Here is a 25,436-nt window from a genome sequence, read left to right as displayed (position 1 = left end):
CATGCAGATTTTAACGTCCCTTGTCCCCGATCTGTCTGGGTGGGACAAGTTCTCCTGGTCTGTTACCTCTCTGCCATACACTAGCCCTCCTGGAGCCTAGTGGCTCCCAGAGCTGACAGTTGTTCATTTGCATTTGACCACAGGGTTCTGAATAGGCCTTGACACTAGTGGCAGCTCTCCCAGGGGGCAAGGAGGGGGGATCCCTTGAGGCCTGAATTGATAAGAAGCAAGTTTCCAAGCGGATGCTAGTGTCAGACTCTCCCAGGATTGGGTGGTTCCTGCTGGACCTATAGCTGACCTCACTGGCTCTGGCCGTGGCCGTTAGGAAGATTTGTCCAATGAACATCTGACTGCCTTCTCTGTGCCAAGCCCTGTATTCCAAGCCCAGTGGTACCAAACTGGATATGATGAGGTCTGTGGCCTCAGGACTCTAAGTTGGGTCAGGGAGGTAGGAAAGTAAACCACAGTTATGTGCTGTCCTAGTGCTATGATGGGGGTTGGGGCAGAGCGCAAGGAAGCCTCCCCGGGGGAGGTACACAGCCCTGCCTGCGGGTTGGGGGCCGAGCAAGGCTTTCCACCCCTGGTTCCCTGAGATTCTTAGATGAGTCAGCAAGGAGCGGGTGGCTGGGGAGGGGGGTGGCCTGCAGAGGCATCTGGCCAGTCTCAGCACTGGCTGTGCAAGCGTGCCACGTCTCCTAAACTGGGCTGGGGCGTGTCCTCCACATCTCCCCAGTACCTGCTGGGCAGTACTGTTTCAGAGATACCTCTGCAGATGGCCACCTGGGTTACTTAAGTGGTTGAAGCTTAAAAAGTTCTAATTATAAAATCAATGCACGTGCCTAGGTTGGAGAGAACTTGCCCCAAAAGTGACCTGACTTTTTCCTTGTTAGGAGGACTCTCGCTTCCAGTGGTCTCTGGGGGACGCATGCCCTGCCTATGAAAGGAGGGCAGGAATCCTGATTCCATACGATTCCAGAGCCATGGTGACTGGCACTAAGAAGTGCTCATTAAATATCTGACTAACAGATGGGTCTCTATTGTGGAAGGAGCCTTTGTCCAATGGGTCTCCCTAGTGGTTAATGATCGACTAGGATGCCAGGACGGAGAAAGAGCAGCCCCTTCAAGTCACAGGTGAAGACCAGGGGGACCCAGAGAAGTGATGTCACCTTCTCACTTTTGCAGTGAGCCAGGATGGGGCCGCCTGAGCATGGGTCTCCCTCCTGGCTTCTCCCGGGGGTGGAAGCTCAGCATTAGCCAGAGACCCTGAGCTGTGGTGCCAAAGGGTTAACTGCATGCTTCCCCAGAGAGCTCACACAGTCCTGACCCTCCCCTGTCCTCCAGGCCTTCCCAGCTGCGGCCTCCTGGGCATAGCTTGGTCACGTGAGAGCCAGATGTGGGGATTTCCCAAGCAGTGATGTGTGTGCGTGCGCGCGCGCGTGCGCACGCGTGTGCACGCACGCGCGCGCGCATACGCACACACACTGCTCTGTTTACGTGGCATCTGAGAGCTCAGGCAATTGGTCCAAACCCACGCAGAGCAAGAGAGAGATGGGGGTGAGGAAAGGCCCCCGGGCTCCAGGCACACACCCTGGGAGGCTGCGCCGAGCCCTGCTGAGCCCTGCTCCCACCAGACATCATAGATAAGCCAGTTGTTTTTGCTCAGACTCCCATTTCCTGCAACATCCATCTTGCCATAGACCATATTGGTTATGGATAAAAAAAATTTTTTTAATCTCTTTGAAGGACTTCACAGCAGATGCTGGAAGCCTGTAGCCTTCCAGGGATGTTCTGTGGGGTTGGGGGCCTGCCCATGAGTTACTCTGCATAGCACCAGCTAGTTTTAGGGTCTTTCTGGCCTGAGAATGCCCATATGTGTCCTAGGCCACCTAGGTAAGACCTGGACGAGAGGCAATGCAGGGACTTGGGTGCCAAGAAGGCCCTGGAGCAGTGGGGTAAGCTGGGCCTCAGTTTCCCTGTGAACCCCTTGGGACTGAGTGCACCGAGTATTCGTCCTTCCATAAGCCACCGAAGACTTTCTAGGCACCGCCTAATGTCTTGGGTGTGCTGTGAGGATGCTGACAGGGTTAAGACCCTGAAGGAACTTCAGATCTGATTGGAGAGACTCAGAAATTTTGATTAAGCACCTACTATGTGCCAGATACTTGCTAGGACTACAGCACTGTCCAGCTGACACTATCAGTGAACAACACAGAGGTCCTGCCAAGGGCAAGATGAGGGAAGCAAACAAACATTGATGGGGGTCATCCTCAACCTCATCTTGCAGGTGTGCTCTGCCCCAGCCCCTGGCCCTTCATCCCTAGCCCCGCCCGCTCCAGCCAGTGGCAATATCCAGCCAGACATCAGCTGAAGCATCATGAGCGCTGCCCCAAAAGTGGGGCCCCGTTACAGATGCACAGGCTCCAGGACTCAACCCCGTGGTCGCCCCCACCCACCACGGGTCCCCGCACGGAGCCCTGCCTGCTGGGTCTGGCCCCAGCCTGCCCTCCAGCTGGGTCTGGGCGGCCTGGGGCAGTGAGGATGCACTATATAGGCAGCGCCGACAGTGCCAGGCAGGTGGCCGAGGGAGCCATGCTGCCTTTAAACAGTTGGCAGTTGATTCATTGATACTCTGATAGCAAGAGTCCAGTCTGGAGAAAACAAGACATTGCGCTTTTCATGGCCCTGGGATGGTAATGTCAGTCCTGGGCCCGTTGCTGTTGACTCCATCTCTCACGGCTCTTGTAGAGACTGAACCAGGGAGCGGGGTGGGCTGCTGGCTGGGGCCCTGGGGACCCAGCAGCTGCTCCCTTCGTCCTGCATTGCTGGCCCCTGTTTCTGCTGCTGCCGCTGCCTCACCCTCACCAGCTTTGGCTGGGAGAGCTAGTGGGTGGGGGATTGGAAGGGGACTATCCCAGTAAGTAGGGGAGGACCACCAAGGCAGACCACCCCAGGGATGAGGGGTGGCTGGGATCCTGGAACTCTGAACAGTGTTGAGTTTGTCTCTTCTCTGCACACCAGCGCCCCGGCGTGGGGAGAGGTGAGAACCCAAGGGCTTAGGGGGAGGCCGCCACCCAAAGGGCTGCAGCGGGGTCAGGCAGCAGCTGCTGGAAGCGAGGCTCAGAACCCAGCCGGCCTCCCCACACAGCGCCCCTCTGTCCGCCCACGGCCCATCTGACTCACCACAGCACTTGTCTTTAACCAAGAGGCTGAAGGTCTTTCGAGCAGGGTGGAAGGAGGAGGCAGACCTACCGGCCGCCCCCTGCAGGGTGGAAGGAGGAGGCAGACCTGCTGGCCACCTCCTGCCAGGGCAGCCCTCCCCCCAGCCCCTGCACCCAGGCAGTTGAAGTGCTCCTGGGAGCATCCTTGGCCTCTCAGTCCACCCACTTGGGTTGGGCCATCTGTGCTGGCCCCAGCCATGGCCTAGGTGGGTGCCCTTGGACTCAGTCCCTAAGGGGCTGTGGAATGGCTTCAGGCCCAGCCCCCACCCCACCCCATTCCCCACCTGAGCCAGGAGACCGACTGTCCTCTGACTGTGTGGCTTAGTGGCCAGAGGGTCAGTGCTGCATTCCCACCCCGGGTTGGGCTGCCCCTGCATGGACTCTGGAATCTGGGAAAGGCAGCTTCTGGGGAAGGAGGCAGGCCCCTTCCTACTGAGAGCAAAATGAATAGGAATATGACGACATTTATTAAGAGAAACTCAACAGATATAAAAGAGCCTCCCTTGGCCAGTGGCCGGGGAAGAACCAGAGAATGAAATCCCCTGTTTTTATGCTCCCTTGTTCCCAATTCTTGGCCAGTTTGCCTGGGCTGAAGTCTCGCTGTGGGGCCTTGGGAAAAACCTTAACTTTCCTGAGCTTCACTTTCTGGATCTGTAAAACACGGGTTGTTGTAAGGATGAAATTAGCTAATGCTCATTGAATGTTTAGCCCAGTACCTAGCATGCGTGTTGAGAAAGTGGGAACTGGTATGCTTGTTCCAGCCCCAGCCCTGCCACTACCTTGCTGTGTGATCTTAGGCAAATTTCTTCTCCTCTGTGGTCCTGAGTCCCCAGTGTGCTCCTTCCAGCCTTTAGAGGTAATTTATTTAGCTCAGAAATCTGTGGCCCAGAACCCTTAGACCTTGCGCAGGACCAGCTACATAATTTACAGAGCCTCTTGTTCATAAATTATTAAAGATCTCAGATTGGGGACAGAAGGATATGAAACCAAGCACAGGACCCTTCCAAGTGTGAGTCCCTGTGCACCTGTGCAGATCACGTGCCTGAAGCCAGCTCTGCCTTGGAGGCTATGCGTGAAGGAGGCGGTCTGGGCTGCAGCATTGACCCCTCACTCCTCCAGTCCAAGGGCATGATTTTTTTTCATGCCATAGGTATTGATGACGAACTAGAGGCTGCTGCTTCCCCTGGAGCGACTGCAGACAGCTGCCCAGGGGAGCAGCAGCTCATCCACCTTATAACTGGACACTTGCCAACTTCCCAACTGTGACTTTGGGTTAGAAGTCCTGTTTGAGCTATGGCTTGTTCTCCGGCTGCACCATCTGAATTCGTGCCATGCTTTTCCCGGCTGCCATTCATATCACTTCACTGTTGTGCCTCTGTTTCTGCTGCTCTGAGCACAATGACCCATTGCAGGCACTATATATCAGTAGGCCAAGCTGGTAAAGGAACTACTTCTTTGTGAAGGACTGTCAGCCCTGTAGGGCTCTTGTAAAGGTCTGAGTTACTATGTGCCTTTGACAGTACTGTGCCTGCAACAAGAGAAGTGCTCTACTCATGAAAAAGTAGCAGCTCCTCCTCCTCCTATTAAATAACAGGACTGTTGAATAGCAGCTGTCAGGCCCTAATTAGTTGATGGCCTAAAAGCAGTGGCCGAGTTCCCTGATGGCCTAGTCAAAAAGGAAAAGAAACATGTGGCATCTGGAGGAAACCTAAGAAATTTAGCCCTACGCAAAGTTCAGTTTTACAAAAGGAGGGAAAAGACTAGAATACAACAGATATTCAGAAACCAGTTCAAGGCTGCAGTGAGGTAAGAACAATAGAATTCCCAAAGAGGGAGGGGTCTTGAGTGTTCAGTATGCTGAGATGTTGAAGACTGGAGGGATGCAGAGAAGATGGAAGTGGGGGATTCATTCCGTGCAGGGGCCCTGCTTCTCCTCCCCTCCCAGGAGCCCAGGGCGGGGGCTGTGTAAGCCGATAAGGCGGGTGACCCTGCCCTGGTCGCCCTGAGCCCTTGGTTTGCTTTCATTCTCCGAGGAGTTTGTGCTGTTGGCTGTTCTCCTGTCTCTCCCACCTGGGCTCGCAGCCCACTCTGGATTTATTAGTTTGGATGGGTGGAACTTGCTTTACACCAGGGAAGAATTCCTGGAAGCATGCTTTGAGACTAGATTTGGGTAAATTGAACCCAATTCTCACTGCTCTGGAGTTACTCAATGTTAACAGAAACCTTATTATGAACCAATAAGAGTCCATTTCCTAACTTAGGTCTCTCCAGGTGTTTATTATGTAGTACTTGGGTGTATATGTGCTTGCGGGGAACGTCCTTAAAGTTGGCGGCACTTAGAGCGTTGAAATTCTTGATTTCTCGTAATCACCTGGACTTGACAAGAGTCGGGTTCAGCATCCATGTGTCCTCAGGTCACTGTACTTGGCTGGGATTTGCAGGCACCTGGTTTTCTCTGGGCCTGGATTCTTGCTGGTCTGGCAAGCCAGGAGGAATGGGTGTGGCAGGGACACGAGTCTTGTGGAATGGCCAAGGGAGGGACCCTGTCCCCATGCCTCCTGTCTCCCAGCTTTGTCCCTGTCACCCACTCCCCTTCTGTGTTCCAGAGGCCTAATTCCTGCCCCTCCAAAACCTTTCACAGGCAATAGGCCATTTCACTCTTAAGGCAGCCCTATGAAGATGACAAGGTAGGTATTTTTATCACCCTTTTTCACAGATGGAAAAGAGGCTTAGAGGTTTGCTAAATGCCCCAGAATCAGTGAGCTGAGCAGAGTAAGCACAAAAACCAAGATTTAAAAAAATTCCTGCTCCAGTTCCTCTCTGCCTCCCAACTGTTGGCCTTCTTCACTTGAGTTTCATATACTGAGAATGTGTTCAAGTGGTTTTCCCTGGAAAGGCAGTCTGTTTCTCAGGAAAGATGTTTCAGCTGTGGTGCACTTACATTATGGAGGCTAGCAGGTTTCTGCTGGAAGAGTCTAGAACGTTAAACAAGTATCTTGGAGATCAGTGGGCCCAAATGCTTGATTTTACAGATAAGAGCATCAAGGCCCAGAGAAGTCAAGCCACTTGCCCAGGGTCACACAGCCAGTTCACAGTAAAACCAGTTGTGCAGATTCCCAGTCTCACGCCCCTTGCTTTCCACAAGGGCCCGTAGTCTACTCTGTCACCAGAGAGAGGGGGATGGAGACAGCAGGGAGGGCAGGAAGCAGTTGTTTCGTGTCACTCACAGCTGCTCATTTGGCTGCGCCTGCCTCTTTCTCCTTCACCCTGTCTCCCCATCTCGCCATTTTCCCAGGCCTGAGCCAGCAGCCTTGTTGGTCTACTGGCCGGAGGGCGGGGCCAGGGTCTGTGAGCCAGGGGCCTCTCCTCTGTTCATTGTAATGAGCTGGAGGTGGGGGTCCTCCCCACCCTGGGAGAGGGCTTGCTCGGGTGGGCTGGAGAGAAGGCACTCCAAAGAGGGGAAATTTGGGGTGGGAGCTGCGGAACTGGATTAATTCTGCGGATCCAGGGGGACTGGGAAATAAATCACGTTTTAAAAAGTCTTTTCTTTTTAAAAGACAGGCTCGTTTCTGGTTCGCTTCCCATTTTCCTTTGGAAAGAGGGAAGGCTTGCTTATTGCGGGGTGGGGGGCGGGTGGGCATGAGCTTGAGTTGTTCCACACTTAGGAGTGGGGACTCGGTTTCCAGAGGCTGAGGGATCTTTCCCTGTCCACTCCCCCTGGCCTGCCCAAATGCCCACACCCCAAAGTCCTGGAAGGGCGTCAGACCCTTCAAGATGATTGTTGAAAAACCCAACCAAGCAGCAAAGGCCTTGTGAGCATTTAGTCCAGGTGGGCCAATGGCCCCCACTTCTCTCTCCTGGGGTTTTAGAGCATCTCCCCATTGAAAGAGAACAGCTCCCCATCTCTGACAACCTCATCTCCTAGCCTAGGGCCTGGCAAAACCACTGCCCACAGGCCAAACCCAGCCCACCACATGGTTTTATAAATAAAGTTTTATTAGCACACAGCTCATTCATTCCTCTACGGATTGCTGGGGGCTGCTTCTGCACTGAAACAGCAGAGGTGAGTAGTCTCAACAGAGACCACGTGGCCCCCAAAGCCTAAAGTATTGACCTTTAGTATCTGGCCCTTTACAGAAAGTCTGTCGCTCCTCCTCTAGCAGAACACGTCTTCCTGGGTCCTCCAGGCCCTTAGCCAGGTAATTTCCCTTGGCTCACTGACAGACATTAGCACTTCCCAAAAGGCTTCCTTCTGAAAACCCCAAAGGAAAGTGTACAAAGTAACAAAGCCAGCAGAGAAGGACAGAGGTGTGGGTAACCTCTTAGCTGGCTCAGCCCAGGGCTGGGATGCACCTGGCAATAGGCCTGCCCTAGGGCGTTAGGATGGCCTTGTTGAGAGGCGGCCCACTTGGCCACATGTGGGGCACAGGAGCAAGAAGTCAGCCCCAGCAAGATCTGGCACCAGGCAATGAAGCCCTGCATTCTGAACTCAGACCCACTCGGCCACAGGAGTTTAAAGCTTCTGAGTGTGTCTGCCTTGTCTTACCAGCCCTGCCCCACCCGGGACATGAAAGCAGGGCCAGCCTGGCTCCTGCTGTCCCAGGAGATTTCTGGCCACAGGATGCTGAGTGTAGCCCCCCAGAGTCCCTCTGCCCCCAGTTCTAGCGGACCCGGTGTCCGGGGCTGTCTGTGGGAAGCATCTCTGGGTGCCAGCATTTTCTTGGTGCATCCAGTATTGAGCTGCCATCCAGGTCTTGTCCTTGCAACTCCAGGAGTCTGATTTTCCTGATGCCCCAAGAGCTGATTGAACCAAGCTCATGGGATATGCCCAGGGGACAGGTTCAGAGACTTTATCAAAGGGGTCAGAGCCTGGATTTGAATCCAGACAGACTCCAGAGGTCTCACCAAGCCTCTCCGTGAGAGCTCCACTCTCCTGGTTCACAGTGAGGACCGGCAGGGCCAGGCTTCCCGGTTCTGTGTGGGAGCCAGCCTGCAATTGGAGGGAGGCTTGCTGAATGAGGGAGAGTTAGGTCCTTTAGTTTGATACCACTCACTTTAAATGGTGAGTGGTATCAAGCCAAAGCCTGAAGCCTGTGTCCCCACAAGAGATGGGCACTGTACTGGCTGTGTGACCTTGGGCCAAGGAACTTCACCTTTCTGGTTCATTTTCTTCATCTGCAAAACGGAGGGAGTACCTTGTCACTGTGGGTTTATTGTGGAAAACAGATGACTTGTTACATGTAAGTGCTCAGCACAACGCTGGATGTGCAGTGAATGCTGTTGTGATTGTCATTACTCTGTCAGGCAGCTCGCTCTCCTGGCCAGCGCTGGGTGGGCAGGCCGAGGGTTTGCCTCTCAGACGTGCACCTCCACGTTTCCGTCTTGTGGTCCCCGCTATAGCCAGTGCTGTTCTCCTCGGGAGGCCATGAGCAGTTCAGCAGAGGAGGCACCAGCTGGGGTGTCCCAGACCTGGTTCCATTTCTGGCTCTGCTACTTTGACCTTGTGTGCACTTGGGCCGGTTCCTTCCCTGTCTAAACTCAGAGATTCCACCCCTGTAAAATGGGGCAAAAAATGCGTACGTATCTCAAGGGATTGTCGGGTGTAAATGAGCCACTGTGACTATAGGTGGATGATCAGTGTTACGTGCTGAGCCTCTGATAGTCTAGAAATGTTCACACATTAATTAGGCTAAGAGCTTCTTGCCTTGTTATGTTACTATAGCACATCTCACAATCTTAAGCTGTTTTAGGTGCTTTGACTTTGTCCTTCCCTCTTGACAGGAGGACAGCTTTTAACCTCATTTCACTGTAGAGGAAACAGGCCCAGATCACACATGACTCTTTGAGCCTGCAATAGAGCCTCATCTCTTCTGGTCACGAAAGGTCCCCATCCTTCTGGGTTGGAGTTGGGGTGTGAGACTCTTTAAAAGGAGGTTTCCTCCCATTCTGCCAGGGCCTGTCTGTCCTCAATGGTTGGGGCTGGGGCAAGGGCTGGACAAGACACAGGCCCAGGAGTGCGGTGCCCGGAGACTGGAGAAAGGCCTTGGACTCCCCAACCTGGATGTTGAAGGTTCCAGGCCCAGGCTGCTGAGCCTGCTGGCCTGGTGAGGATCTTTGGAGCCATGAGGCCCTCTGGGGTCAGCCACCCACATAGCCAGAGAGAAAGGTTCAGGCTGCCTTCTCCAGAGCAACGATAACCCGTGGGCCCTGTTCCAGACAGAGATTGTGTAGGATTCTCTGTGCTCCAGAGGATTCCTGCGTTTTTGCAGACACCTCATTATCCTCGTCCTGGCCGGCAGTGTCCCAGCGCCTCTGTAATCACTCAGGCCCACGCCCAGCAGCCGTCCCAGGGCCAGGAAATCACTCCCCTCCCCTCCCCCGCCTTCCGCCGGCCCAACGCGGCGCCTGCAGCCACTCGCCGGTGGACCTCCTGCCTGCCTAACGGTTCTCTCTCCTCCTCTGATTTCTCTTCTCTCCTGCTGCTGCTTGCTCTCGGGGGGGACTCGGAAGTGTGGCTCTCCAGCTGGGCTGAGTCTCCCAAGAAGGACGTGACAGGTACTGCCTGCTGTGCATGTGTGTGAACATGTGTGTCCCCGGCATGCGTGCGTGGGAGCCGGTGCCCGCCGGCTGCTCTCCGCCTGCTTCCCTGTGATGTGTAGCCACCCTTTGTCGGCATGTCGGGCATCTTCTCACCCCTCTCTTGCTCTTCCACTGGCTGTACCCTCTGCCCTCCTTTTAACCCTTTTTTAGGTCCCAGGTCCAGCCGTGGAGCCCTTTGATGGGTGATGACCACACAGCACAGAATGTGTGGGTTTGATTCCGGCTCTGCCACGTCCTGGCCGTGCCTCCTTAGATGGGTTGCGTAACTTCTCTAGCCTCTTCAAGTGGAAGCAGCACCACCTCACCAGGAGTCTGGCACACAGAGTGCTCAGGTGATGGTGAGGCTGCCATCATCTTCAACCCCTCTGAGATGGACCAGCCAAAGATTATTCATCTCCCTTTAGGCAGTTAATGTGAGGCAGAGAGCTGAAGTCTCACATACCCTGAGCTGAGTTGGGGGGGCAGTGTCAAGTGGTGGGGTGGGAGTGGGGTTGCCTTAAAACTGTGATGAAGTCACAGCTCCCTTGCTTCCGGGATCCAGAGCTTGGAGCTGCCTCTGATCTTGGGGGCCCTTCAGACCTTGGACTGCCTGGCTGCCCATGGCCCTCAGGGACTTGGGCCTGTGCCCTGTGTGTGGGCAGAGCTGGGCCAGGGGTCAGAGGCTTGCCTTTAGCCTTTGTCTTACTGGACAATGGTAGAAAAACCTGGATAGCAGTGTTCTCAGCTGTTAGATGGAGATGGTGGCAGGTAGAAGGATGGTGTTTCCAGAAGGGTCTTCTAGAAGCCCCTCCATTTCTGTAAGTGCCACCTGATCTCCCTTTGCCAGCCCAAACCTGAGAGCAGAGGTGAAGCTCGGGGTTAGGGGACAAAACAGAAGGGTCAGAGGTCTGGGGAAGTGCTGGGCCAGCAAGGAAAGGGAGCTGAACATAAGGGGGTTGGCACAGAGGAGAAGGCAGTGGACAGAGGACCCCTTGCCTGCCCCAGGCCCCTTGCAGTCATCCTTCTGGTGTTGCCTGTGACCAGGGCCTCGGCCTGAGCTAATCACTGGGCTCCTGTCCCTTTTTCCCCTCTCCATGAGCCAGTGGGCCAGAGCCCACTTGGCTCACAACAATACATTTTATTCACCAAACGTATAGCCTGGCTGCCCGAGGGCCTATGGAGAGGCCGGCCGGCTGAGGCCGGCCTGGGAGGAATCAGTTGTGAGGGACTGAAGGGACCTTGGTGGGATGCCTGGGGTTTGGGGGTCATGGAGAGCATGGGGAACCTGGGGCAGGGGCCACCGTAGGGCTTGGCTTCTCAGGATGAGCCCAGCTGTTTGGAGAGAGAGGCTGAGGGGAGGCAATGTGGGCTGGGGGAAACCAGCCAGACTGGGAGTCTGGGGCCGGAGTCTTGGTCTCTCTGTCTCTCTGGGCCTTGATTTCCCCAGCTGGAATGTTGGTAAGTTCAGTGACAGGAAACCCATAGGTAAGGGGCTGAAGCCAGGGATCCTTATAGACAAGGGTCCTTGGGCTGCTTCGGCTGGCATCTACCCATGAGTAGGCTCAGGGGCCTCTGGACTGGCTCTCCAGCTGGCAGTGCTCACTGCTTCCAGGAGGTCTGAGAGAGTCAGGAGAAGGGATGGAGCCATGGCCACCCTTCTCCTGGCGCCTGTGGCCCTTGCCCTAAGCTGCCTGTTGGTTTTGAGGCTTCAGGGGAACCTAAACCCCTCTTTTCCTCCCCACATCTCCCATTTCCTGTTTGCTTTATAAACACTGTCTACAATTTACATAGAACATTAACCCTGTCACCTCATACCACACTCAGAACAACCCCACAATGTAGGTACTGTGATTGTTCCTGTTTAGGGATGTGGAAGCTAAAGCTCAGAGAGGTTAAGTGTCGTCTGCAGGGTCACAGAGCTAGTAAGGGCCTCAGACCCCAATTTTATGCTCTTACATCATGAATCTCAGGCAGTTATGTCCTATGGCACCAGTCCTGGGCTGTCTGTCTACCCTCATCAGGGAGACCCTTGTCTAAGGCACAGGGAAGTCAGTGCAGGACAGGAGCAGGCACTGTGGCTGAGTGATCATGTGGCTCCTGGAGGGCAGAGATGGCTAAGTAGAAAGGGGCTGGTAGAAGGGAAGGCTTTCCAGGCAGGGGAAACAGCTAAAGCAGACACTGGGACCTAAGAACCTATGTAGAACAGTGTGTCCGGCACATAGTGGGTGCCCGATACACGTGTGTTGAACAAATGACTATTGCCTGGATCAGAGGCGTTGTGTGTCAGGGAACTTGGGGAGCTCAGGTTGTCAAGAAAGTCTGAGCTTGAGTGTGGCCTTTCTTCTATAGGCAGCAGTGACCCACTAAAGGTGTTGAAGCAGTGGACTGCCTAGGCAAAAGCCTCATTCAGAAGTTTAACTTGGCAGCCGGGATCTTGCAGGAGCCAGGGGTCCATCCAGGTGGTGGTTGGAGGAATGCAGGTGGGAGGCAAGGATGGGGCAGGGCTCTGGGGAGCTGCCAGGGGCTCTGAGAAAGGCACAAAGGCCCATCCCTGGATGAGACTCTTACAGAGTCCCCTTCCAACCTGGGAGGAGCTCTCCTCTCTGAAAAAGGTACACCCCCTTCTCCATGTCTCTGCTAAAGCCTTCCTGTCTGAAGACAGGAGGCTCCTTCCACTCCCCCTCCCCCTCCCTCGGGCCAACTCCTTCGGCCCCCAGTTTTCCAGGCCTTGGCTGGGAGAGGATCCAGAGCAGCCTCTGTGGGATGACGTCACCCAGCGGCCTGCCTGCCGAGTGGTTTCTCATCTGGATACCTGCTCCCAGCTCACGCCCACCTGGGCAGCCCTGGGCAGGCAACACCCTAAGAGGCAGATGCCAGAGAGCGCGAGCACAGAGCCTGCTTGTAGTGAGGGAGGGTCAGGCAGCCAGGAGGACAGAGTGTCTATTGGTGTGTCCATCTGTCTGTCCCCTAGCCTATGTGCCACTGTCGGTCTTCTGTGCTCTGGAATGCCTGGAGAACATTTTCTTAACTTTTCTACCTGTGTCCCAGAGTGTCAGTCTTCAGACAGCTCAGGCCAATTTTCCAAGGGGTGGGATGGAGGGGGTGCAGTATGTGGATTTTTCCCCTCTTTGAAATCTTGCCTCAGATTTCCTTGGCTTGGATTAAAATGAGCTGATGTCTCTCCATTTGCCGACACCCGACTTGTCCTTTCTAAGCAGCTTTTGGCCACAAATCACTCCTCACTCCTCCCTGCCTCTGTTTCCCCATCTCTCCTTTCTCCCTTCCAGAGTTTAGTTGTCTAGCTTCCCCAAATTTCAGAGATGAGGTCCTGCCTGGTTTATCTGTATTGGTTCAAAGCAAGCCATTAAATCACTCTGTTCATCTATCTGCCCATTCATTCATTTCACAAATGGTTACAGAGTGCCTACCCCAGTGGGCACTGTGATCTGGTCAATAGATGCCACAAGAGTCGACAGGGAACCGACACTCCAGTCTTTATTAAGCATCAACTGTTTGCCACATGCGTGGGTACAGGATGAGGCAGGGTCCCTCCAGATCAGTGGCTCTCTGTAGGCCATGTGCAGGGCAGAAATCTGGACACAAGCAGTGGTGTCAGTTGGGCCTGGGTTCAGTCCCAGCTGTGTGACCTTAGAAAGATTGCCTCATGAGCCTTAGTCTGCCTTTGCATGAGATGGGGCTATAACAAGGACCTACACCTGCGTTGTTCTGAGAATCAAATGAGACAGCCCGTGATAAGGTCGGCGTTAGGTGGTGCTGCCCAGAGTGAGCACTTAAGAAGGCTTGCTGTTCGTTGCCGGCATAATCGGGGTTCTCTCAGGATTTGGAAGCTCTCTAACCAGCTGGGGAAATCCTGTGTTCTGTTTGTATCTTGGGTTTTCCTTTCCCACACACTGGAAAGGGAGTCCCTGTGTCCCACAGGGCAGAGGCTGGCCCTTTTTGTGCTGGGTGCACTTAAGAAGTGCCCTTGGCCACAGAGGCACTGCCCCTCACCCCAAGGGTGCGGGGGGTGCACAGTGGGAGGTAATCTGTCCGCTCTGTGCCCAGCGCTGTCTCTGTCTGGCTGGTAGGGGCAGGCACGAAACTGGCCCCATCGCTCAGCTGTTGGTTGCATTTCAGCCTGAAATACAATCCTGGCTTTGGAGGGGCTGCCTTGGGTAGTGCGTACCCATGTGGCAGGCCTCAGCTGGGACAAGGTCCCTCTTGGGTCTCCAGGGGGCCGAGCGGGAGCTGCAGGGTGCACACCTCCTGGGAGAAAACTGCCAGGGGCAGTGGATCCTTTCCCCTCCATTGCCCCCTTGCCCTAGGTTAGATGGCTGCATGGGGAGACCCAAAGATCTAAGCAGTGCTTTTCTCACCCTGGCTGTGTATGAGAACCACGTGGGAGGACAGGGTGTCTAAAAAATACCCAAGACCAGTTAAATCTGGATCTCTGGGGGTGGGGCCCAGACATCAGTATTCTTTAAAAGCTCCCCAGGCGATCTTATGGAACCAAGTTGAGGATCATTGTGCTAGAAGAATGGGGTGTCTGGAAATAGGAATCAGAGGCAGTTCTGTAATGGGAAGAGATGGGCTTGAACCTAAAACATTGAATGAATTTGGTTCTCTGTGTAGTAGCTGTGTGAGCTGGGGCAAGCCTCTTGTCCTCTCTGGCCCTCTGAGGTGTCTTTTGTGAAGTGGGAAGGCAGGAGGATTGTCGTGAGGATAAAATGGAACGGTGTACGTGCCTGGCATAGAACATCTGCCAAGTTAGACTCAGGCATGCAGGGAATGTAGCAGCAGGCTGAAGCACCAAGGGGGCCATGTGGAGCCTGGGGACCCTCTCAGCCATTTCTATAGCCAGGCTGGCAATATGAGGCCCCCAGCCTTTCAGGAGATGGGTAGATGTATAGTTTAAGAAGTGTACTAGGAATTCCCTTCTGAGGGGAGATCGGGGGGTATGTAGGAAGGCTTCCTGTAGGTGACCGGTAGGTCTCTGGTTTGTGGATTCTTTCAGCCCTAGCAGGTCTGTATTATCTTAGGTGCTTTGTCCCCACTCCACCCTAGTGGTGGTGATGGTAATAGGCACAGAGAGGTTTAAGCAGCATGTCCACTGTCACACAGCATAAGCTGAGATGGGCACCCAGTCTGTCCACCTTCCAGCCCAGTGTTTGTGCTCTGGTCCGGTGGCTAAGGAGGACAGGGAAGTTGCTTGCTCCTGGGAACCTCCGGCCCACTGCCCTCCTCCTGCTGAGCCCCACCTTTTGACCCCTCAGGCTCCTGAAATTGCCAGGAGAGGGCAGCTGGAGGCTTCCGGGAGCCCGACCACAAGCCCCAGCAGAGCTTAAAGGCAGAGGGAGGCTGAGCTGGTCTCCACGCGGCCGGAGGGCGGCAGCCAGGACAGACGTTGCCGATGCCTTGTCGGGAAGCAGGGCTGGGGGCCCCCTGCCTGGGGCTGGTTCCAGGGCGCCAGGCCCGTGGGCTCGGTGGCAATGCCTTGGTGAGCCCAAGGGGCAGGAATGGAGCCGAACTTGACGAAAAGTTGGCGGGGGGTGGGCTGGGCTCTCCAGTGCTGGCGCTGGGACTTTCTTCTTGGGTTTCAAGTAAACAGTCTCGGCCCTCCTCCCCCTCGCCTGCCTCCACCCCCGGCTCCTCATTCGATGGGTCTCATGTGTTTCTATTTAAGGGCTGCGAGTAAACCCCAGTGATTGGCGGCCTCAAACCCTCTTGACTTCTCGCCTGGGCCCGGGCTGTGGAGCCGTCCTCTCCCGCTCTCTCCCTCTCCCTCCCGAGGGGAGGACTGCTGACTCTTTCTCTGGGTTTACAGGGGTTGGGGGAGAGGCCCGAGCCCTCCTCCCGGCCTGGCCTTTCCTCTCTCCTCCGCTCTGGCCTCAGCCCCCATGGGCCGCCCACCCGCCTGCCCGCGGCCCTCCCCTCACACCCCTGCGGCCAAGGGGTCCGGAGAGACCACGTCCGCGCCAGGCCTCTCCTCTGACTCCCTCGTGCCGGGCTGTGACTAACTCATAGCAGCAGCAGGCCTTCTCCTCTGAGTTCCCTCAGCCTCTCTCATCTCTGTCTGTCTCTCTCCCCCCTCCCCACCCCCTCTGCTGGCCCCTGGCTCCCCATGTCCCCCGGTCCCCGCGGTGCAGCGGGCCGGTGTGGGGCCCTGCTATATGGCCTGTCCTTGGGGCCCAGCGAGCTGCGAGCCCTGGCTGCAAGCGGCCCCTCCGAGAGGCGCTGGCGACCGAACAGCCTCCCCCGAGGCCGATGGACAGGGGGCGCCCCGGCCGCGGGGCCATGGCCGGCCGCTGGCTCACCGCGTGCTTTCTGCCCTCGCCAGGTGCCGACACCAACGCCGAGCCCATGATCCTGGAACAGTACGTGGTGGTGTCCAACTATAAGAAGCAGGAGAACTCAGAGCTGAGCCTCCAGGCCGGGGAGGTGGTGGATGTCATCGAGAAGAACGAGAGTGGTGAGTGTCCGGCTGGCTGGCCAGCCACTTGGGGCTCCAGCCAGGCTGGTTTTTGTTCCCCTCCTCCTCCCCCACCTCTGCAGCTATACGTTATTTCCATCTGGCGGGGAGAGGGCCGAGGAGGCTGAAGTTTCCCCTGTTGGTTTGGGCTGCAGGCCAGCAGTTTGCCTGGTGGTGGAGGAATGTCTCCACCGCTCAGGGTAATTAACAGCTTGTGTTAATGCAAGGCCAGGGTGGCAGCGTGGGCATGACTGTCCAGTCCATGTTCATGGTCCCTGTGCCCTCTGAGGCCCAGCGGGTAGGTGGCTTCCAGCTCTGGGGCACCCTACAGCAGCTTCTGTCTTGGGGCCATATTCCAAGCGGGGTCCAGCAGGGGTGGGAGAACCAGGCTGGTTGGTGGGGAAGGCTGGCCATGACGTCACTGTGGGGTCCCGGGTCCTCAGGCCCCTGGAGGACTGTCTGAGGGAAGGCCAGGCTTGTGGAGGTTGGCTAGTATCTAGGCGGTGAGCTGACAGCCTCCTGCTGAGCTGAAGGCCGTCAGGACCTGGGAGGAGGGCCCAGACCGGGAGATGAAGTGAGGTCCTGGGGCTAGGGAGGGTCCTGCAGCAGCTGCCCTGTCATTGGGAACTGAGGCTTTGTCTTGTCTAGGGCCATGAGGATGGCTGTCTCAGGGGCTGCCAATTCTGAGGTTCTGAGTGGGCCCCAGTGCCTCAGTACCCTTGGCAGCAAGAGGCTCTCAGGTGGAGAGGTGAGGGCCTGAGTCCATCAATCCAAGATGCAGACCTGTGCAACCCCCTGCAACAATGAACTCTGACCCAGGACATCCTTCGTCTGTTTGCTCACAGATTGCTGAGGCTTGAATTGGTTCCCGGGATGTTCTGTTTTGGTTTCAGTTTGCTGTTGGGGAAGGCCCACCGAGCATAGGAGCCTCTCTGGCCTGGTTTGGAAGACACTCCCAGAGGGGAGGGGAGGGGCCTGTTCTTTTCCTGTCCCACTCTGTTCCCTTCCAATATTTTAAGCTCTGAAACAAAAGCAGACCAAAGGATGCCTGTGCCCATTCTATAGATAGAATAACTGAGGCACAGAAAAGTTGAGGGAAAGTGAGTCACCTGAAGTCAAAAACAGGACAGACCGGGGTTATTCCTGGGTCCCTGATTCCTATGCCTATAGGCAGCAAGTAGCTGTAGAGATGCTGAGGAAATCCCAGCAGGCCTCTTGGGGGAAGTGAGTTTAGGCTTTTGCTACAGGAGGCTCAGAAACTGTGCTTTCTGAGAACAGGGCTGTGATGCCAACATAGGCCTGACTCATAACCCTCCTGGGTCTGGGGTCTTCACAGCCTGTTCCCTTCAGAGAAATCAGGCTCTGCCCTTGTGCCAGGAGTCATCCCACAGTGGTTGGTAGCAGCTGTCCCCACCCGGCAGAGCCACGTCCCTAGCCTAAGGCCTGGTCCTTCACCCCAGGTGCCCACGCTGGTCTCCTTCCTGCACAGCTTGGCCTTCAGCCTTTATCACAGTACCAGCCCCATCTCCCCACCCCCAGAGAAGCTGCCTTGTCAAAGGCTTCTGGCTCTAGAAACTCTTAAGCACTTCAAGACCCAAAGGAAGGGCTTTCTAATGTTGAGATTAAAGACACCTGCTGAGGACAGAGAGCTGTTTGTTTTGGGGCTTGCTCCAAAGGAAGGCATGTCTGCTTTTCCATGTGAGGTCAGGGCTGCTCAGAAGTTGAGTTCTGGCTTCGGGACCCTCCTGCCTTGTGCCACCAGCACAGCTATGTAGCACTGGAGCATCAGGAGGAGCCCCCATGTCTCTGGGTAGCAGCCACTGGCCAGGATGGCTTACGAGGAGACCCCACACAAAAGGAAGTCAGCTTGCTTTCAGACTGCCTGACTCCCTTTGCTTCCCATCCCATACCTAGGACCCCGAGGACACTTGGGGTCCTGTCTGGGAGTGGAGGAGGGAGACCCTTGACAAAAAGGGGGTTCTGTGGCAGGCCTGGAAAGGTGTAAGGCACCTCCCCTCCTGAGCAGTTCCCGATGGCTGTTTGAGGGGATGGGCTCAGGTAGCCTGACCCCCCAGGGCAGCCCAGTCTGGCACAGCAACCCTCTGAGGGAGCTACTGTCCCTGGAAGTAGGATTCTGTCCACCACCTACCGGCTGGGTGGCTTCAATCCCTTAATCCCTCTGGGCCTCAGCTATTCCTTCTGTGAAATGGAGACTGGTGGCTGCTTGGAAACTGGGCCTGGAGCAGGTGACCTCCCTGAGCCCTCTCCCAGATCTGGACTCTGTAGCTGGGACACTCCATAGGGCCCTGGGTGTTAGGTGGAGAGAACCTCCCTGAGCATGACCTCTCCACTTTTCTGGGGTTCGTGTCTTTCCCCTTGGTGGACACAGCTGCTCAGCAGCAGATGTGTACACAGGGGTCTTGGAGCACTGTGTCCACCGTGCAGACCCACACTGTCTATTGCCGTCAGAAACAAGGAGGCCTCCTGGACTGTACAACCAGCTTAACTAGAGAAACTAAGTGGGTGGAGGGGAGGAAGGAAAAGGGCCAACTGCAGATCCTTGGGAGGGTGGTTTCCCAGTTCAAGGAAGCTGGATGTCTGATGGTGGGGGAGGGGAGGTGTGTTGTGCATCCTGCAAGCTGTCTTTGGAAAGAGTGGTGAGCAAGGCTTTTGAACTCTGGAACAAAGACCCAATTGTGATGCCTTTGACCTTAGGACATAGTGGGCGTGTTGAGGCATTTCCACTCAAATTGTTGGGGGCAGCAGCCCCAGTTAGTATCACCCTGCCCCCTGGGTCCTTGCCTTGCCCGTTGGGAGCCAGGACTTTGCCTGTGTTCCTCTCTCACTTGACTGAAAGTTCCTAGAGTGTCCATAGAGGGATGCAGCCACCTCTGGCTCTGCTTGCTCATCACAGCCCTCTGGCAGGGACCATAGCCACCGAGGGATTTGGAAGATGGTTGTGCTAGTGCTCTGTAATTTCATTGGTCTAAGGAGAAATGTGTCTCCAAGGCAATTCAGAGTCAGAAAACAGTAAACTAGGTCCAGGCCATGCACTTCACATGCATCATTTTACTGGAATCATGGACCAACCCCATGTGGTAGAGGTGCTTTAACCATTTTGTGGCTGAAGTAACAGGCTAAGAAGTTAAGTCATTTCCCTAGAGTCCCAACAGCTGAGATCTCTCCCTTCTACAGAGGAAGTGGGAGGAGGGTGAGAATGGGCTGATCCTGGGAAGGGTCATCACTGAGCTGATGATGCTGCGGGTCAGGGACAGACATAGGCTAGTTGAGATGACTGCAGGGCTCCCTGGAGCATCATTGCAGAAGGATAGCTCTGTGTCCCTCCTTCCAGCATGGTGCTCATGGGTAGAGGGAATTCTTGTTGTTAATTATTACTTTGAACTTGGGGATGAGCTGCCGCTAAGAGGATCTGAGGAGGGTGATGTACACCCAATACCAAGGTCAAGCCTATTCCAGGGAATGTAAATGAACAGAAGTCAAAGATACCCACAAGTGGTGGGACCTGAGTGGCTTCAGGGAAAGCATTTTTGATCAAACAGCAGGCCTGGGGCCCAGCCAGAAAAGGACTCTTTTTCTCCGTTGATCAACAGGGACAAATCTTGCAGAAAGATTCAACAGCTTTGTTAGCTTTGCCAACTATTGTCTTGTCCTTGAAAACCCCTCCACCCTGGACATAAACAACAGTGCCTGAGATGATGTCTGAAATAACGTTCTTATCCCTCAAAGACCACATTGGCTTTACCTTCCAGCAGGCAAAATCTGGTCTGAGTTCTGGCAGAGTGGTACTGGCAGGGTTCCAGTTGCTCTGATTTCTGTGTTGAGCAAAGCTGCCTCCAGCTTTGCAGGATGGTTTCCTTCTCTCAGGACTAGGGGCCAGGGCTGGATGTGGGGACATGAGTCAGCAGATGCTTTTTCTTCTTCTGCTTCAGCTTTCCTTCTCTGAGTCTTTGCTTCCTTCCTGGCACTGGAGTTCTTATACTTCCTCGGAGGCACATAGCTGTAGGACTAAGGTTAAAAGCATTGTGTTGGCAAGGGATGTTGAGCTCCTGGGCCATCCAGGTGAGAAATTGTACAGGTGAGAACACTAAGCCTTGGAGTTTGAGAATCTTCAGTTCCCTCCCAAGTCAGTGCTTTAGTCCCAACTGCGTTGTGAGCAGAGGACAGACATCCACTCAGACTTGCTCAAGAGATTATTCAATGGATTTGGGAAAACCTCACCAGAACCCAAGCAGAAAGCTGGCATGAGACACAGCAGCTGCTCTTCTCTCTGTCTCTCTCTTGGGGACCATGTGGATTTAAAGCAGTGGTCTCCTAACTGCAGACTAGTCTTCCTTCTCTTTATGTTCATTCATAACAGCAGCCTGCTGTTGGTTTGTAAGGGCTCGACTTTTCAGTTGAGGTAACCGCCACCAACTGACAATGGTCTCTGGTTCTCCGAGTTCAAATTTTAAAGTTTGAATCTGATTGGTTCCTGGCCAACCAGTGGAGTGACAGATCTTGGATCAGGTGTCCAGCCCTGGGCCAATCAGCTGTGTCTAGAAGTGCCATGGAGTATAAACATGGCTACCTTGCCAGCCTCTTCAGCAGTGGCTGTTGGAGGACAGGTTTTAAAGAAAGGTGATATAGGGGAGTATGGTACCCCAGAACATGTTGGCTATTTACTTAGCAGCTGTGTGTGTGGAGAAAGTGGAGAAAGCAAAGAATCAGGAATCTGAATATTGGGTTTAAGATCTAATGCTACCCTAACTGGCTGGTATAAGCAGGAATCCATTTCCTCATGCGTATAAGAGAACAGTGACACATACTATGTCGGATTTTTTTTTTCCTCAATAAGATGTAACCATTTATTATTTGACAAATATTTTTATCAGTAAGACACAGTAATAAGCTCTCCTCTCAGATCTATGTGCCATAATGATTATTTCATGCTGTCGAAGATGATGCATTCTTCAGCCATATCTTAACATTGAAGGTGTATCTATCCAGTTATTTAGCTGCTTCTTCTGAACGTTGTTATAATTGGTTCCATGTGGGCTTTCTAGAACTGAGAAATGCACTGTATATACTTTATTTATCCACTCATTTGTTTGTTTCACAATTTTTGAATGCCTCTTTTGTCTCAGGCCCCGTGCTGATTGGGTGCGTGCTCATAGATTCCTGCCTTTATGGAGCTTAAACTCTGATTGATGTGAGCATTCTGGGTACTGAAGGGGCAGACTGTGTAGTGAGCCTGGGGTAGCTTTGCAGACTTTCTGATGTCTTAAATGCACTTCTCCTGTATATTTTCTATGTGTTTACTTAGATTGTGTGCTTACTAAGGAACCACCTGGTGGGTAATTCAGACTGCCAAGCTGCTCTAGAAAAGAGATGTCCCAATAAAGATAGTGTAGGCTGTTTCTAGAAAGGCAAGTTTATTGCTGTCTGCGTTACAGATAAGGGAATTAACACTGTTAACTCTGCAAAGCCTTGTAAGAGTTTGGTTCCAGTGAGCCAACCCCCATTTAGACGTGGTGACTGGTCCCCACGAGGTCCTGTCCCAGCCGGCAGAAGGCCTTGGTCTCTGACAGGTCTTCTCTTCCCAAGGAAGGCACGTGTATGTTCCTGCCAAGTCAGCCTAATCAGCAATTCCAAAATCCATTCTGGTCCAAGACTGTCTCTGGTGTGCAGTTGTTAGCCACTTCATGAAGCTGGCTGGAAGGCAAACGGCCATTGAGCGTGAAGCCCAGGCTAGCATTGAGCATCCTAATCCAGCCGTGGGCCCTCCAGCCCAGCTTCAGTCACCCAGGCTAGAGGTGGTTTTGAGAATGAGATTGCACTAGCAATTAAAAATACGGGTTTAACTTAGATAAGCCTGATTTTGACTGGCACTTACTAGTGGTGACCCTGGGAAGTTACTGGAATCCTCTAAGCATCAGTTTCCTTACCTGCGAAGTAGCCGTCATGGCACCCACAGTTACAGGTTGGTGTCAGCTAGTTCAAGAGGAATTCAGTGCTTAGTGCAGGGCCTGACACAGTAAGTACTCAGTACATGATAGTTGTTAGGCAGACTGCTGGACTGGGCCAGCTCTGCCGCAAACTGACCTTGGAAACCACAGCTAGTCACTTGCCCTCTTGTGGCCTCAGTTTCCACACCTGGCTAGAAACTGGACTGCACTTGGTGGTATCTGAGGGGTCTCTCAGCCCTGATGGTTTGTGAGGTGGGTAGGGCACAGGACAGTGATGGCAGGAAACCATGCTGGGGACCAGAGTCGCCCCCCTGAAGCCCTTGCTTGGCAGCTGTCCTTGGGCCCAGCCCATGACAGAGAGAAGAGTTGGAGACAGGAGTCAAATTCCCTTTGGTGACCCAGGAGTAGACCTCATAGGATCAGTAGTCTTCACGCAAGGCTGGGGAGAGGAGAGGCTCACCAATGACACCATCATGCTGGCTATCACTCAGTGGGTCTGTTGCATGGCACAGAGCTGAAGTGCTGGGGGGGTGGGGACTATGCAGTCAGGAGAGGCTGCCTGGAGGAGTTGGAGGCATTGAGCTGGGCCTGGGAGATGGGAGCTAGACAGGCAGAGAGAGGAAGGAATTCCAGCTCCACAGGAGTGGAGTGCCAGGCGGAAGGCTGGGCCCGTGGGGGCTAAGTCAGCAAGGCAGGTGTGTGGTGACCACAGGAGGTATGTCCTGATGAAGAAAGCGGAAGTTGAGCAGCAGTATGTGGGGAGGAAGGATGGGGTCATGGAAAGTAGGAGAATAAGAGAGGGACCTGAGTATAGTAGTATTTGAAGCAAGCGATCCCGGCTGCCGAGGGGAAGACGGCAGGGGAAGGTGTGTCCAGGATGGGAAATAGCTCTTCCCTTGAGCTAGGTCTTCCTGGGCTCTTGTCAGGGAGGCATCCAAGGGCTTGGCAGCTATGCGTGCTGCCAGGCAGCCGGGTGGGGCAGTGGGTCCTGGGTGCTCCCTCTGTCTCACCTCCACCTGCAGGTGCAGTGGCTAATCACTCTGACCTCACATTGGCTCCATGTACCTATTGTGTCCCAAGGCCTTTTCCTGAGCAAAAGATGTGGTTCGGTGGTGACCTTGGAAATCCAGCTGAAGTTCCAGAGTGACACCAGCTCATCCCAGCCTCAGCCCCAGGGCAACACCTGGCTGCCTCCCCTTCTCGGGGCAAACAAATTTGCATTGAGTCTGTTACCAAACATCTCAAATGCTGCTTTTCTGGGTTTGAACACTAGGGGACAGATTTAAGCACACATTGCCCAGGCTCCAACAAGGACAATCTTCAGGTGATCAGTTGTCTCTAAGTTCGTATTACTTGACTAAGTGCCAGGCTGGTGCCCAGAGGTGACAGAGGCCAACAAAGTCCCACGCTTACGGGGCTCACATGTGGTAGAGAAATAGTCACAAGTAAACAAGGAAATCAATTCTAGATTTTGAGAAGTGCAATGCAGGAAATACCCGGCACTACAATAGCGATTAAGCAGAGAAAAGAGCTGATGGAGTGGGGCAAGGAAAGTCCTCTCTGGAGAGGTGCCGGTAAAGCTGAGAACGCATGGAGCCTGGTGAAGTGAGGAAGAACCAGAGGCCACATGCTTTTGGGGAGAGGTGGAGAGTGATGGCAGAGAAGTAGGAGAGGCCTGGTGGTACCAGGCCAGGGCATGCTGTTCTAGGTGTAATGGCCGCCACACACCAGGTGGGAGTCTTGCAGTGTAGCCAACAGGTGACTCTACTCCCCTCCCCAGAAATACCCTGGCCCAGGTGCCCCGGAAACGGGCAGCAGTGGAGCCCCTGTGCCCCCACCCCACCACACACACACAGGGCCTCTGTCCCCAGGAGAAACGAGACCTTACTGCAATACCGAAATGCAAGGAAGAAGTCTCCCCACACTGTGTTTCCGCATTCTTACATAACAGATTTCACCCTGCACTGCGGCACTTTGTGGGATATCATTTGTCAGGACCTCAGGGATTTGGGGTTGAAAAATTGCTGCCCCTTTTTCTTTCCCCAGATCACCCTGCGGCCGTGTGATATTACACCCCTCAGCTGTTGGGTTTTCAGTAATCACTCTGGGGGATGTGAGGTTTGCCCCCGGGAAACCACCTTCATCTCTATCAGCTGTTTTCAGATTCCATAACCTCATCCTCTGGGTTCCCAGCGCTGACCTGGACTCCTTGGCCTCGTGCAGGGGAACAGCCAGGGTGACCCAGTTAAGCCAGTCGTGAGGCCTGGTGGGAGTCGGTGTTCACTGGGGCTCTCCATCCTGGGAGCTGAGCTGTCGAATCCCAGAAGGTGGAGGGAAGCTTCTGGCTCATGTAATGCCCAACTTCATTTCTGCCTCTGTTTGAAATGTACGGAGTTGTTGCTGTATGGAGTTGTTGGGGTGGGTGTTGCTTCAGTTAATTGTCTCAGCCCCAGTTCTACATCCCCTCTTAGGCACCTCTCAGCCTCGTGCTAAAATGCATCTGCTAAGCTTTTATTGAACTGGCTTGTGGGGGAGTGGCCCAGGCACCATGGGAGGTGAGAGAAAGCCAAACTCAGAGGAGTCTGCCAGGGACTGGCCGTAAACTAAGCGAACTGTGAATGGGTTTCTGACCGAGGCTGGTGTGCTGGGTAGCAGATCCCTCTGCCCTGCTATATCTGGCCCATTGGCCTTGCCACGGGCTGTCCTTGAACTACCATGTCCGGGAACCTTGTGTTTTAAGGGATGTTCTAAGCACAGTGGTCTGAAGCCTGCGTGTCCTCTTAGACTTGTGCTAGGGGTTGTTACCAGATAGGTCAAGTCTGCTTAGGGAGTGAGTGCCTGCTTATGCCAGTGAGTAGGGGATTTGGGACATTTTTCAAGGTGACCGCTTTCTGAATCAGAATATTTTATGTTTTACAAGATATAAAACCTATAAAACCATATAGTTTATACAACATCTTGTAAGAGGAACAGCAGATGTTGGCATTCTCACCTTCTGCGGCGGAAATTGAAGCCCAGAGTAGTTAAGTGACTTGCCCAGAGGTTGCGCAGCTGGGAGCTGGGGCGTGGGCTTCTACACTATTTATTCAGTGCTGTTTACCCTGTGTTTGGAAATCTGGATGTTTGCATTTCTCTTCCTTGTAGATTTTACTTCTTTGAAAAGCCAAACCCTGGAGTGCTCTGCTGTGTGAGTTCTCCAGGCCA

General features: G+C 54.2%; 1 protein-coding gene and 1 long non-coding RNA gene across 8 annotated transcripts in view; one reads left to right on the top strand and one right to left on the bottom strand.

Annotated features, from left to right (window-relative positions):
* The window catches only part of SH3PXD2A (SH3 and PX domains 2A), a 231,510-nt gene that overhangs the window by 157,271 nt on the left and 48,803 nt on the right, over positions 1–25,436 (top strand). For 5 of the 7 annotated variants that reach the window (XM_072971815.1, XM_072971814.1, XM_072971818.1 and 2 more), the window contains one exon: positions 16,135–16,266. In XM_072971815.1, coding sequence (XP_072827916.1) covers positions 16,135–16,266 — 132 coding nt within the window. Of the gene's footprint in view, positions 1–9,728; positions 9,774–15,275; positions 15,295–16,134; positions 16,267–25,436 lie in introns of those variants that run through there. The other 2 variants (XM_072971820.1, XM_072971819.1) reach the window with 2 other exon arrangements.
* Positions 19,321–20,718, bottom strand: LOC140699410 (uncharacterized). The gene is made up of 2 exons (XR_012077562.1): positions 20,506–20,718; positions 19,321–20,292 (listed from the first exon to the last, which is right to left on the bottom strand). It is a non-coding gene; the product is annotated as an uncharacterized lncRNA (long non-coding RNA).

Source organism: Vicugna pacos, chromosome 11 (genome assembly GCF_048564905.1).
Source record: "Vicugna pacos chromosome 11, VicPac4, whole genome shotgun sequence".
Lineage (NCBI taxonomy): Eukaryota > Metazoa > Chordata > Mammalia > Artiodactyla > Camelidae > Vicugna > Vicugna pacos.
Note: the sequence above shows the minus strand (reverse complement) of the source record. Positions and strands in the feature narration are given on the sequence as shown.